Source organism: Pagrus major, chromosome 3, assembly GCF_040436345.1.
Source record: "Pagrus major chromosome 3, Pma_NU_1.0".
Classification (NCBI taxonomy): Eukaryota; Metazoa; Chordata; class Actinopteri; order Spariformes; family Sparidae; genus Pagrus; species Pagrus major.
In genome coordinates, this window is record NC_133217.1 from 11,630,639 (window position 1) to 11,643,842 (window position 13,204).

At 40.2% G+C, this 13,204-nt stretch overlaps 1 protein-coding gene across 1 annotated transcript in view; it reads right to left on the reverse strand.

Annotated features, from left to right (window-relative positions):
• Window positions 1-13,204, reverse strand: part of kcnh8 (potassium voltage-gated channel, subfamily H (eag-related), member 8) — a 54,862-nt gene that overhangs the window by 25,889 nt on the left and 15,769 nt on the right. Inside the window, exons 2-6 of the mRNA XM_073462797.1 lie at window positions 12,117-12,350; window positions 7,345-7,476; window positions 4,832-4,959; window positions 3,101-3,338; window positions 2,474-2,631 (exon numbers count right to left, since the gene is read on the reverse strand). Coding sequence (XP_073318898.1) covers window positions 2,474-2,631; window positions 3,101-3,338; window positions 4,832-4,959; window positions 7,345-7,476; window positions 12,117-12,350 — 890 coding nt within the window. The remainder of the gene's footprint in view (window positions 1-2,473; window positions 2,632-3,100; window positions 3,339-4,831; window positions 4,960-7,344; window positions 7,477-12,116; window positions 12,351-13,204) is intronic.

Here is a 13,204-nt window from a genome sequence, read left to right on the forward strand (position 1 = left end):
GGCTGACCATCAGATGATTTTTGATATTATTAATCTCAAAATGCAGGGGTAGGTAGTAATGCAATACTTATACTAGTATGAGTAAAAAGAAATAACTCTTATAAGGTAAAAGTACTTTCCTTAGGTTCCTTTCTTTAACCCGTACTACGTTCAAAAATCAAATGAAATGATTAGAACTTGCAGTTTTGACATTGTGATGTCTATGTATTGTGTATTAAGTTAACATGCTAACCAGCTAGCACCCACCTGTCCCTCTCCAAAGCTCATATGCTAGCGTTGTAAACATTTAAGCTCCCCTGATCCCCGAGCTCCCAGTTGGAACCGCGAGCTGCATGGCTAACTGAGCTAACTAGCAGTTAGCAGTTACTCTGGTGATATGCTGACACCGATTTGAATATGAATTTGACTGGTGGCCAATCCTTGCATATTGCACCTTTAATTTTTTTATGCATGACATCAACCTAACATGATGCCAGCTTTAACAATAATGTTACTTTCATAATTGCAATTACTTAAAAATTACAAAATATTTGGGAAGTAACTTACAATGGAAAGTAATTTATTGTGGGTTTATTGTTCCTTCTTTTTAATTACACTTGAGTGGGTTTTCACATGGTAATTTTGACTTTGTGTATATGTATGTGTATGTGTATATGGGAGTTTTGGTATTTCTTTTCCTGACTATAGATTTTTAGTACTCTATCTACCCAGTAGTGTCAAAATGAGAAAGATGAATGGTCATCCAGTTTAGTTTAGTGCAATTTCAAGGTCCACTTTGTAAGAAAGTAGATTTTTTGAGTCTCATTCCCAACTCGTCAAATACTGACATTGTTTTTTTTGGTCAGCCGCCGTCCCAAAGTGTCAGTTTTTGACGAGTTGGGAATGAAACTCAAAAATGTTCTTTCTTACAAAGTGGACTTTTAAGTTTTAGAAATAAATAGGAAGTGCAATGAAAGACAGTGACAATGTACATTTTTTCACAAACTGCTACGGAAATCTTGAAAACTTCAGCACCCTTAAACTTCCTCAAAAGAAAAAAAAAAGAATCATGGGAAATAGGAAAAATGAAGACAATAAAGATTAAATAGGTATTGCACTAACAATAAAAAAAAAAAAACAATGTCAAGGTGAAACTGTAAAACATGCCAGAAAAGCTGAAACCACAGAGATATATGACAAAAACATAACAAAAGAGAACACCGGGGAGGGACACTGCTGAGGCCCCTTGGCTCATTCTGGTGAATGATGGCGTCTGTCCTCAGAGGAGACATCATCAGTCTGAATGCTCCATCCTTAGAGGGGACATGACGCTCAAAGTTCAGCAATTGGCCATTCCCGCTCTCCCCTTATGGTGGCAGGGGAGCTTGTGGCCCAGTAGTCCCATACCCAAATCCTGACCTACTGGGACAGTGTGGTATTTCCATTTATAGAGTCTGGAACCGAACTGCCTGGAGCAACCTGTCACTGCGCCTAACTCTCTACCACTCTCCCCTTCATTGTATAAAAGAAAGCATCTATTCTTTCTTTTTATAGCACTTTTTTGGACACTCCTCTTGTTCTTTCTCTGTTTTTTCTCTCACTTTATGTAATCTGAGCCCAAGTTGACTAGATTGTATTCCTGTTGTTGTACCCTTATGAGAAGGATTCTTGAAGAGCTAGGGTTTTGTGTGAGTTCGTTCACACATGCGCTCATATATTGGACAATATGATTCACATTACAATGCTTGAGTGACAGCAAAAAGCAGCATAAAGCAGAGTCAAAGCATGTCTTTCTCTAAATTAGAGGCCAAGAAGCACAATGTCCAACCAATCAAAGCATCCCTATAGTGTAGTGCTTCCACTGTGTGATATCATTCAGCCAGGGACAAGACTGGAACGTCTATCTAATTGCTCCACATCACCGTGTCCGCCTCCATTCAACTATTCTTAAGGGGGCCATGTATATGACTCCAGCAGAACAGAAAAAGGTTTTAATGATACAGGTTTGATTGTTTTCTTAGCGCTTGTACAGTATGTGGAATCAATACGCAGAATCAAAGAGGCACTGGAGCAGCGCTGGAAACACGCCGTGCAATCTATTTCTACGAAATGTCAAATAAGCTGGAGGTGCTGCACTTAACAATGCACCAATATGTTGACAGGACTAGAGAGCAAGTCTCTGCTGCAGGGAAATCCATCAGTCGTGAGATTTTTATTTTTTATCATAGTCATGTTTACTAACTTATACCAATATTTCCTTGTTCATTATCTCTTTCTTCCATTTTTTTTCACTGTATTTTTCTCATCTTTTTACATTTTCTGTTAAATATCAAATAATTTTGGATCAAATGTTTTTATTTATGAATAATAAGTTGTATTTTAAATCAAAGATTCCTTGAAACGAGTGATAAACAAATATTATTAACAATGTGGCTCAGTGTTTGTGTTCTATATTAAGTGCTCAGGGTTTAGCAACGAGTCGATGGCTACTCACCACGCTGACTTTGAAGGCATAGAGCAGGTCAAAGGGCAGTGCAGCCACCAGGTCGATGATGAACCATGTGGTCAGGTAATGGATGCAGATCTGTCGAGCGTCAAAGATCACTTGGCCCGACTTGCTGACATAACTTGTGCGAAAATTAAAAACAATGTCTTGCAGGGAAATAGAAAAACAAACAAATCTGGTTATCATAAAGTCTCAAGTATTCAAATCTGTATGAATATAAAAGTTAAAGGAGACCTAATATGCATTTTCATTTTTGTCCTTTCCCTTTAGTGTTCTAGATCGCTTCTTGTGCATGTAGAAGATTTTGAAAGTTAAAATGGTCAAGTTCTGCACCAACACAAGCTCCTCTCTCCCACAGAAACACTCTTGCCTTTAATTCCCTGACATCATGACATCCCACTACCTCACCATGTCACACATTTGCTAAATACCCAGCGGATAGTTTGGCACGGGAATACAGTGTTGCAGCACTGGACAGTATGACAAACCTGATGTGTTTTTTTTCTGAGCATTTTCAGCATGTTAACCTGTTCTAGCAGCAACCAAGAATAAGATTATGAACCTGAAAATAAGCATGATATGTCTCCTTAATAGTTCTGTAATTCTGCAACTAACCTATAATGAACAGAATCTCCACTGCGATGTCACTGACAGTTGTGCTGCGGGTCAGGTCATCATCATCACCGATGAAGCACACATTGTAGGGCACCGTCACAGCAACGTAGAAGGTGGCGAGTAGTATCAGCCAGTCCCATCCAGCTTTGAACGTGCTGTAGTGAAGTAAGATGAATTTGGACTTTTTGGCATCTGCTACCTTGTACTCTGGCAGAGCAGGCAGATCCCCAAAGACATTCTGGACAGGACAGGATAAGAAAACAGAAGTGACAAAGTAGCAAAAAGTTATTACGTCCACTTATTACGTCTAATCCATCATGGAGTTTGTATGTGCAATGAAGAAATTCTGCACCCAAGGCTAAACCAAGACGAGACCAGTACACATAAACCTGAATTTCGAGCATTTCGAGCACGGTACACCTAAATACAGGAATATTTAATTTATTTTATCTTTTGTTATTCCTTCATCAAAACTGAAGTAGTTTAATTCAAATTTCTGTGTCTCTTGTATTGCTTGCCTTTACTTTCCTGTGAAGCACGCTGATTTGCTTTGAGGGATGAAATGCGCTATAGAAATGAAATGGCCTTGCCTTGCCTTAGAGGTTGAAAAGATAAAATTAAATAGAATTTAAACAATTTCACTGTTATCTAACTGTAACTTTCAAGGTTCTGCTTAACGGTTGCCAAACATTTTGACGAGTTGGTTTAACTTGTAGTTGAGTTGTGTTTAACTACAGCAGAATTAAGCTGAACTGCAATTTAATATCACTTCACCTGATTAACTGTCATACTTAACATTAGAACAATAAGTTATGATAACCTGAAAAAATAAAGCAGCTGGCCAAAAATCAATGAATGCATTACACTTTGTACTTAAGGTCAGTGAGAGCCAGAGGCTTGACAGTCACACTAGCTAGCTAGCTCACTAGACCCAGTCTTGAACATTTTTGTACACATTTCATTCTAAAGTAAAATCTTTTTCTTCTTCAGGTCACAATGATCTTTGACAAAGTAGTTTGCTTGTGATTAATTATTATCAATAATCAATTTGTGACAGAGGGTATTAGGAACCTTATTTCAGAAAACATTTGTACAGTAGTCAATGTGGAGATCATTTTTGATCCTTTTTGAGTTGTACTATGAGTTACACATATATTTGTCATATTTTGATAATTTTGCATCAAGAAAATCGCCGTTTGTCATAGAGTTAGTCAAATATCATTGAGTTTTGTGTAAAACCGTTCAATAAACTACATCGTGTCGCTCTATATACATCACCAACACCAACATGTTACTTGGGCACAGACAAAGTAATAAAAAAGGTGAAAACCACAATAAATCTGGCCATGTCGGTATGGCTTATTGTAATAATTATTTGGAACTTTTTTTTTTGTCAAATTGTGACTTTTTCAAGTTGAAAAAATACTTTGTGTGTAATTCATGGCCCAATTCAAATGGGTTTGAAAAATGATTTGTCTCTTGCCATTCACTATACATAGTTTTTTCTGAAATAAGGTCCCGTGGTGGTCCTCTATTGTTTACATGACAGTTTCGTTAACTGGAGAGCCCTTCTCCATCTTGACACGATATTCCTTCCCCTTTGTTTTCTCCCACTGTCTTAATAACATCAGCAATCTTCTCACTTCCCATAGAACAATCCACCCCCACACACTTCTGAATGCTCCTTCATCATGTTACATCCTGCCTGTTGTTTGAAGTGTCTGATGATACCTTGTTGAGTTTAATCTTGCTCTTCTCTCTGCTATGGAGGTGACCAGAGATGTGGTAGAGCACCGTACTGCTCCGCATACGAGCTGAGCTGAATGGAGAGCCTGTTTTTACCCTGCTGCGCCGTCGCTCTGTAAACACACGCACACACACAACAGTTACTACACAATCCCCTCTACAATACTTTACCCCCCAAGGTTAACTCCTGATGAGTGAAACAGTCATTATGCTTGATGAAATACATAATATTCTGTCCTGAATAGGGAAACATGAATATGCAACAGGAAGAATGTGTCATTTCTGAGCAAAATTGCACAATTTATGAGTGGAGTGAAAAAAAAGCTATTTACTGTCATTGTGCTTTTGTAAATGTCAAAGAACATGTGTTACCTGTTTTGATTCTCATTATCCAGTCATAAATATTGGCTGATGATGTCTTATTGTGTAAACACTATCTCCAGCAAAACAGAGCAATTTTCAGCTTTGATAAGTTGCTGCTGGGGCAGAGAGGCAGTAAAGTATGGAAGATTTTCTTCGGTCGATTGCTACTGGAGTGGGTTTGTGTGCGTGCCGTGCTTGTGTGTGTGTGTTTCCCTGAAGTGTATAGAAGTAGATAACGTAGATAGTGCAGGATTGATGGGTTCTGAGCAAGGAGTTGGGTAATAGGAGAAGGCACTTTATTGCTGCTAGGTTTTTGAGCTCGGTCCACAGGAGAAGACTACAGCCGAGATTGGCTTGAAGGGGGATAACGGCAATAACAAAAGCTGCAGAATAGAAGTGATAACTGCTTTTGAGTGTCCTTTGGAAAGTGTGTGCATTTCGGTGGTGTGTGCTGTGAGTGTGTGTGTGGACCCCCAGACGAGGCGAAGAGACAGGGCCATTCATAACGCGGTGTAGCCTTGGGGGACGCGACACGGCAGGAGCACAGAGACAGAGACATGCTTATTTTTAGATCTAATGAATTTCCCTCTGCTTTTATGGCCAGTCTTGTTGGGGTAGAAGGGGAGTATGGGAGGGGTGGGGTATTGTGTATAAGGGGGGAGGGCGAAGGCTTGTAAGGCAGATGATGAGTGAGAATGGATGGATACTGTAAATTGGAATATGAGAAATAAGGGTGATGGAAAGAGAGGAGTGAGAAAAGGACACCGGACAGCAAGAAGCAAAGCTGGGAGTGAGATTTTACCCACGACAGAGAAAAGAGAAAATAGAGAAGGTGAGGAGACGGGGGTGTGAAAAGAGAAGAGTCGCCAGTTGACTGGGTTTCCCTCTTTTGCACACACTATCCACATTGTTTGGACAGAGAGATGAGTGGGTCGCACTGGAGGTGTTTGTCCGTCCCTGAAAGGCTTCCCCAGCATGGTGGAAATGCCCCATCGATGTCACATTGCCTGTACATCTCCAGGTCCTTCAACTTACAAACCAACTTTACTTACTTACTAACTCGTCTGCACTGGCTGAGACACAAACAAAACAAGTACATCCTTTTTCTACATCTTCACAGAAAAGGGAATCCAAATTTGCAGGCATACACTCATTTTAAACAACTTTTCCGACCAAAACACATTATAGTTAGGTGTTCGTCTCTGTCTAAAGGCTTGCTGCATCAGCCTCTTTCCCTCTCTATGAAAAGCATTTCATTATGTGGGCAAAAATAGCTCTGCTTTCTGTTTCCTGTTCCCCTCTTTTTACAGTAATGAGCGTAATTAGGCAGATCCAGGGTCGGCAGGCCTGAGATGAGAAAAGTCAGTTTTTCAGTCAGACTTCACACACACACACACACACACACACACACACACACACACACACACACACACACACACACACACACACACACACACACACAAACATTGAAATTCTCTCTTGCTTTGTAGGCTGATTCTGACTTTAGCTTAGGTGTTGCCCTTAAGGTATAATCGTTTGAGGAAATTGATTTTGAGGGCAGAATTTGCAACTTTGTTTCCTTTAGTTGCTCTTTGTATTGACAATGATGATGATAATAAAAACACTAGGAGGGCAGATGTGAGTTGAGGTGCTGACAGAGATATTGGAGCCCTTTACAAATGTTCTGACAGTATATAACAGCCAGTGCTGCCACTTTATTCATGTATTTATTTATTTATTTATTTTTAGATTTCAAGAGAAAAGACAGGGTTACCTAAAGATATTACAAAAAAAAAAACCCAATTACAATTAAAGATATTAACCTGGATATCACAAAGTTTGCCTTCATAATTTCATTACGTTGTTTTGGCTCATCATACTGCACATTTTGAATAACCCTGTTTCATATAAATCATGTTTATGTACCACTACTTTTCTACAGCAAATACACTGTGAACATTTAATACCTGAATTACATTTCTATCAACAAAATGAGTACATTATTTTCACGATCATATCCACAATCCAGATCCTAAAGTCAAAGTAAACATTTGAGAACTTTATATCATGACTGGACATTTCCGTCACTCGTCTGAGAACCATTACAATCCTCCTTCATACATACACATACTGACCTTCTTTCTTGTCCTCCTGGATGGTTTTGGCTTTAGTGTCAGTGATGTCCTTAAATGAGGCCAGAAAGAGCACCACGTCTCCTTTCTCATTCTTAATTGGCACAATGTCCAACAGGCACCAGAACAGCACAGCTGAAAGGAAAAAAAACACTCTTATTAAGACTTTTATAGCATCTCTGATTTGACTCAGAATGGATTTACATGTGCGTGTATAACCAGGGAGTGTGTGAGTGGGTGGATGGGTGGTTAGAGCAACAGTTTCACAGATTCGCAGACTTGTACGCCTATCTACAGTTGGAAGTCCCTCTGGGGAAGCAGAGCCTTTAAATAGACCGAGTCGCTGTTCCCCAGGCACAGCAAGAGATGAACCCATCTCTGAGGTCCCATCTCCTGCTAAATAGCTTCCTTGTTAGAGGAACTGCAGGTCAGCATGTGTGCCGCATCAGCGACTCTGTGCTTGTGCTGAACTACTGTATCACTTTTATAAGCTTGATTTACCAAAAAGTTGTAAAGGACACAACACAAGTATTTGTCTTTAAGACTTAAAGCTGCTAAAATCAATATTGTTCTATTAAAAAAGGATTACATGACTATGTATATGTGAAAACGGTGGCTTACAGCAATGATCCAACCAGAGATTATCACCGAAAGCCTTCACACAGGACTTGTATTACCAGGGGACCTCATGTTATTTAGAAATTACCCCGCTACAACAGTGTTTCGTGTGGCCCAATCCAACGGGATAAGGAAAGTCTGTATGTTACTCATATTTACTAACATTATCCCCCAGATATGAAGTGGAGCACATGCTCTTCAGCAGCCACATTAATAATAGAGTTTACAGTTGTTTTGCTCACGTACTGCATGTGTTTGAAGCATAAATGCACATTTGCAGCTCACTTAGAGCACAAAATAGATGCTTTGCGGCTATACTTGAATATGACAACCTTTTGTTGCTTCTATCCTGTCCATCATGCCGATCTCAGCACAGCCATTGAACATTCATCATATTATGAGCCACGATCAAATTTCATTATTGTTCAGTTGTCTGACAAGAGGAAACAGATGTTAAATAAAATACAACCCAATACAATCAGATGCTGATTTCCATGAGACTAATATTATCCCATGACCCCTGTGTTTGGTGGAATATGGTTTGGTGAAATTTTGACTTTACTTTACATATAACTGACATGGCAGACAGGCATGGGATTAAGATCACAGATGACGAGAAAATATTAATGCTTGAAATGAATGAAAGTTTCTTTGTATCTCAACTTCATATGTCAGTAGTTTGACTCTGAATTCCCATCTTCAGCTGCACTTGTTATGTAGCCCGAAACTGACGCTTAAGCTAATAAGCTAAATGTTAGCATGTTACACTATCACACTGTTTTTCAAGCAGACCCGAGCCTGACAACATACTGTCAAGCTGAGCCGGAAAACTGTAGTTTGAGATGTTGTACGGTACATAAAAAGAGACAATTTATGTTGAGCATTAGGGGTTCAAGTCTTGTTAATGTTAATTAATTAATCACGTTAAATTTAGTCTGATCTGCATCATGCTGTGGCGTGTTTAATTATTCAATAAATTAAATAATCTAAGGTCCACTGATGCTGTATCAGAAGTCAAAAAGCTGATGTTTACGATTGCTTCCAAAAACTTTAATCAAAGGAAAAAGGTAATTTTGGGTTTTGATGCACGGTTTGTCAAGATGGTGTATCTTTCATGCTTCTCTATTCAATGACTAGGAATAAATTAAGAGGGATTTCCCACGGAGTTCCCTCCCATCACTCCCACTCACTGAATCTTCCTTGCTTGGTGATGACTCAATCACAGCGTTTTTGTCTCTGCGAGTGTATGTGTGTGTGTGTGTGTTTGTGTGTGTGAATATCTGCATGCCTGCGAGACAAGGCAGCACTATCAAGCGCACAGTGAGAGAAACGATGTTCCTGATTGCGAACACGCAGCTTTCTCTTTTCTCAGGCTGACAGACGGAGGACAATCAGCTACATTTACTTTCAGGACACTGCTGTGACAGACGCAAAGAGAGGGATGAGACAACAAAAAAAGGCTGGGGCAGGGGAAGACAAAGATAAGTAAGGGAGACAGACAGACAAATCGGCACAAACAGTACTATAGGGAAATGTTAAAAGAGGTGGGAGAAAAGAAAATGGTATTGACATGAGAGAGGCAGGGGGAGATGAAAGGTAACAAAAGGGAAGTGAAAGGGAACAGACGGGAAAAGGAGATTGAGGGGTGTGACAGAAAAAGACAACAAAGCAGGAGACAGATCGGCGTAGGCAGTCACATCTGTGATGGTATTAGCAAGGCTGTGTCTATGCAAACTGCACTGAGTCATCAACTGAATCTGTTTTATAAATGAGAGAAAAATTACAAGAAAGTGGCACGACATCTGACACATGCACACACCATTATAATACCTGCATGAGTCAGTCAGAGTAGAGCATACTGTATCAAACAATCTTTACAATTGTTGACAAAACAGTGTCACCAAAAGGTCCATTTAGCAGCTGAAACTCTGCCCACACATCCCATTTGTTGTTATGCAATTCAAATAGGTGCTGTCTTGTGTCTTTCAATGGCTGTTAAAGATAGATATCGCCCATCAGGGCTTAGTGGGCAGGATAAAAGGGACAGTTCACCCCAAAATCCAAAAATACATATTTTTCATCTTTCCTGTAGGGCTATTTATCCATCTAGATTGTTTTGGTGTGAGATGAGCAGTTTGGGGGATATTGGCCATAGAGATGTCTGCCTTCACTTGAATATAATGGAAATGGATGGCACTGGGGCTCCAAAAAATGTAATGTAACATGTAAATGCAATGTCTCTTTCCAAAAACCATGATCCAGTTACACAAGATAATCCACAGACCATGCTACGAGCAGTTTCATGCAGGAACTAATTTCTTTCTACCGCACTACACCTGCCAACTGTATCACTGCGCAGAAGGAAGCGTGCATCGACTCACTGACAGGAGGCTTTTGCTGGTGACTGGGCGGGATGTAAACTTTAAAGGGGCTCTGTGGACTCCATTTCTAAACTAACGTGAGCTGCTGTTGCTACTACAGTCTAGCAGCATTAAAGAACTAAAACAAATTGCCCATAGGCTTGTGTAGGCAACCGAGAGACAGGGGCAGGTCTCATTTTTCACGTCATGTTACCATCCGCTCACATATGGCAAATAAAATAAGACCCTTTAAAGGTGTGGCTTCTTTCACGCACGATGATATGGTTGGCACCTTTGCCATCTTTTTCTATTATATTCCAGAGAAGGCTAACATCTCTACAGCCTCTTATTGCCACACCTCAGCAACTCACACCAAAACAATCTGGTTTGATAAACAGCACTACTGGTAAGAGGAAAATATGTATTTTTGACTTTGGGGTGAACTACCCCTTTAAGAATGGGTTCTGTGAGCAAATAAAGTGGCGCCACTGTACAAGTTGTTCTGAGATTACATTCAGAATAAACAACTCTTAAATCGACATACATCTTTGATTGATGTAAAAACATTAAGTGAAACGCTCGTAGCAACTCACTGAAATGATGTCAGGCAGGTACATTACTCACCACTGAGTGGTTCAGGCAAAATAAATCAAAATAAATCCCCTTGAAAGAATAAGCAAACATGAACACAATGTCACGCTAGATGACTAAAGCAAAAATAAAATGGCAGTTCAGTCTGATTATCAGGTGAGGGCTTTGCTCAGGTTGTCAAGGAATTTTAAAGGTCTAAATTTCCATTCTTTTCTCAGCACTTTCAGTATTTCTCGCCCATGTTGGCACAATAGCTGAGACAAAAAGGTCTAAAAGGTCTAGAATGAACTTCTTTAAGAAATAATCAAAAGCTCCAGAACAGCTATTAGACCTCAGACTATTTCATCAACATGTTTGAACGTCAGGAATGAATTCTTCATCCTTAACAGTTGTGTGGAAATTAGACGTTTGTTTGCAGTGCTGATATAACAAATAACTAATTCCTCTTGATTTGTGACGGAGCTGCAGCCGAGGAAATTCACCACCAAGTGGGGCCGGGCTTAATCAAAAAAAGTTTGTAGATTCACAAAACTGAATCTACTGCAAGAAGCATGAAAGCAAAGAAAACTCTGCAGTAACCATGCAAGAGCACATGGCACAATCCCACATCACAGCAAGCATGTATCCACTGATGCCTAGATGTGCTCATTATTTTCGACTCCATCTTGTTCACTGGCCAGCTGGCTAATCAGCGAGGCACACACCAAACCATACCGCACCACGGCTGGCTATTGGGCTCAGTGTAATCGAAGGAGACAGGGTTAAAGAGTCACTAGCTGACAGCTATGAAAGTTTAATGTATCTCAGTGTTAAATAATAACTGGGGGACTTTTGTGACTGATTGCTTTGTTTAATCACCTTTTAATGAGACTGGGCCAATAAAAAAAGCCATACATCTATTCATGCAGTCATTACTTCATTTATCCATGGGTCCATCCATGCCAATTTTAATATGGCTTATCCAGAAATAGCCACAGAGAATTGCCATCTTTTTATGGAAATATTAAGGGAAAGTCATACATGGTAACCGCTCTGTCTGTGCACTCTCCAATGGCTTTCTGTGCTTGTCTACTTGCCTTGGTTTAAACACTTAATTGGTAAATGGTACAGGAAGGCACAGAGTATGTGTGAGCATGAAAGTGCTGCAAAATTAAATGATAAATGAAAGGTATACAAATGACAGCAACTCAACAAACTGCTGCTCACCCGTCTTGTTATAGAACATGATCTCATCCTTAAACTCCTTGCGCTCCTCCAGGGCTTCGTCAATGCTGAGGATGATGCTTTCGCTGGTCTCTGGCCCGTACAGGAACTTACAGGCACAGCTCTTCTGCATGACCTCAGCCCGGGAGAAGCCTGTGAGCTCGCAGAAGCCATCAGAGCAGTAAACGATGGGAAAGCCCTTCGACACTTGTGCGTTGGCCAGGATGAAGTTGCTGTCTGCAGGAGAAAATGGAGGAAGAGGCAAGGTGAGAGGAGGACAATGAGTTGAGGTAATGACACTATTCTTGAGATTGTGTGGGGGTTAGTGTCTGAAGAATCCCTGAAAGTCCTACCAATCAACAACCACAGATCCAAAATCCTGCAAATGTCTGGCAAAACAAAATATAAATATGAATTAACATCAGTAATAATAATTTACAAATGTAAGTCCAATATTCCTTCTCTATTAGCTTTGGTTTGGTCGACACTCACTCTGAGTTGCTAAATGTTCCTCTATGTTCACAAGCTATAGCTGCTAACTCTCCGTCTTTCTTTGTGCTGAGCAGGCAGTGTACAGTTGATTTATCAGATCTTTTTACTGATAACAGCTGCCTGCTATGGCTGGAAAGGAAGTTGATGTGAGTGGGTGACAGTGAACTAAAAAGTAAAACCAAAGAAATCTCCCAGCTGGCTGGCAAGAGCTACGTAACAGGGCAGTCGGTGTAGTCGGGCAGTGTGTGTTCATGTGTTTTGGAGGGGTGGCTCTTAGGGGAGTGCATGGGATACTTTCAAAATTAAGATTTCTTTTTCTGGATTCTACAGTCTTACCAACCCCAGCTTTAATGACGTTTGCAGCAACACAGAAGCTGGATATGACTGCGACTACAACTACGACTATGTTACTGCCTGAAATGTATCCGTCTTACCTATGACGTTGTACCGCCAATGCTCCACAGCCCACTGCTTTAACCTCCCATCACACACTTTTGAAACATCAGATAATAAAAATGAAACCATTTTTGGACCTCATCAAGAGGTGTCCCCTCTGTCTGTTTCACTGAATCAGTCTCATTAGCCACCATGCCCAGAAA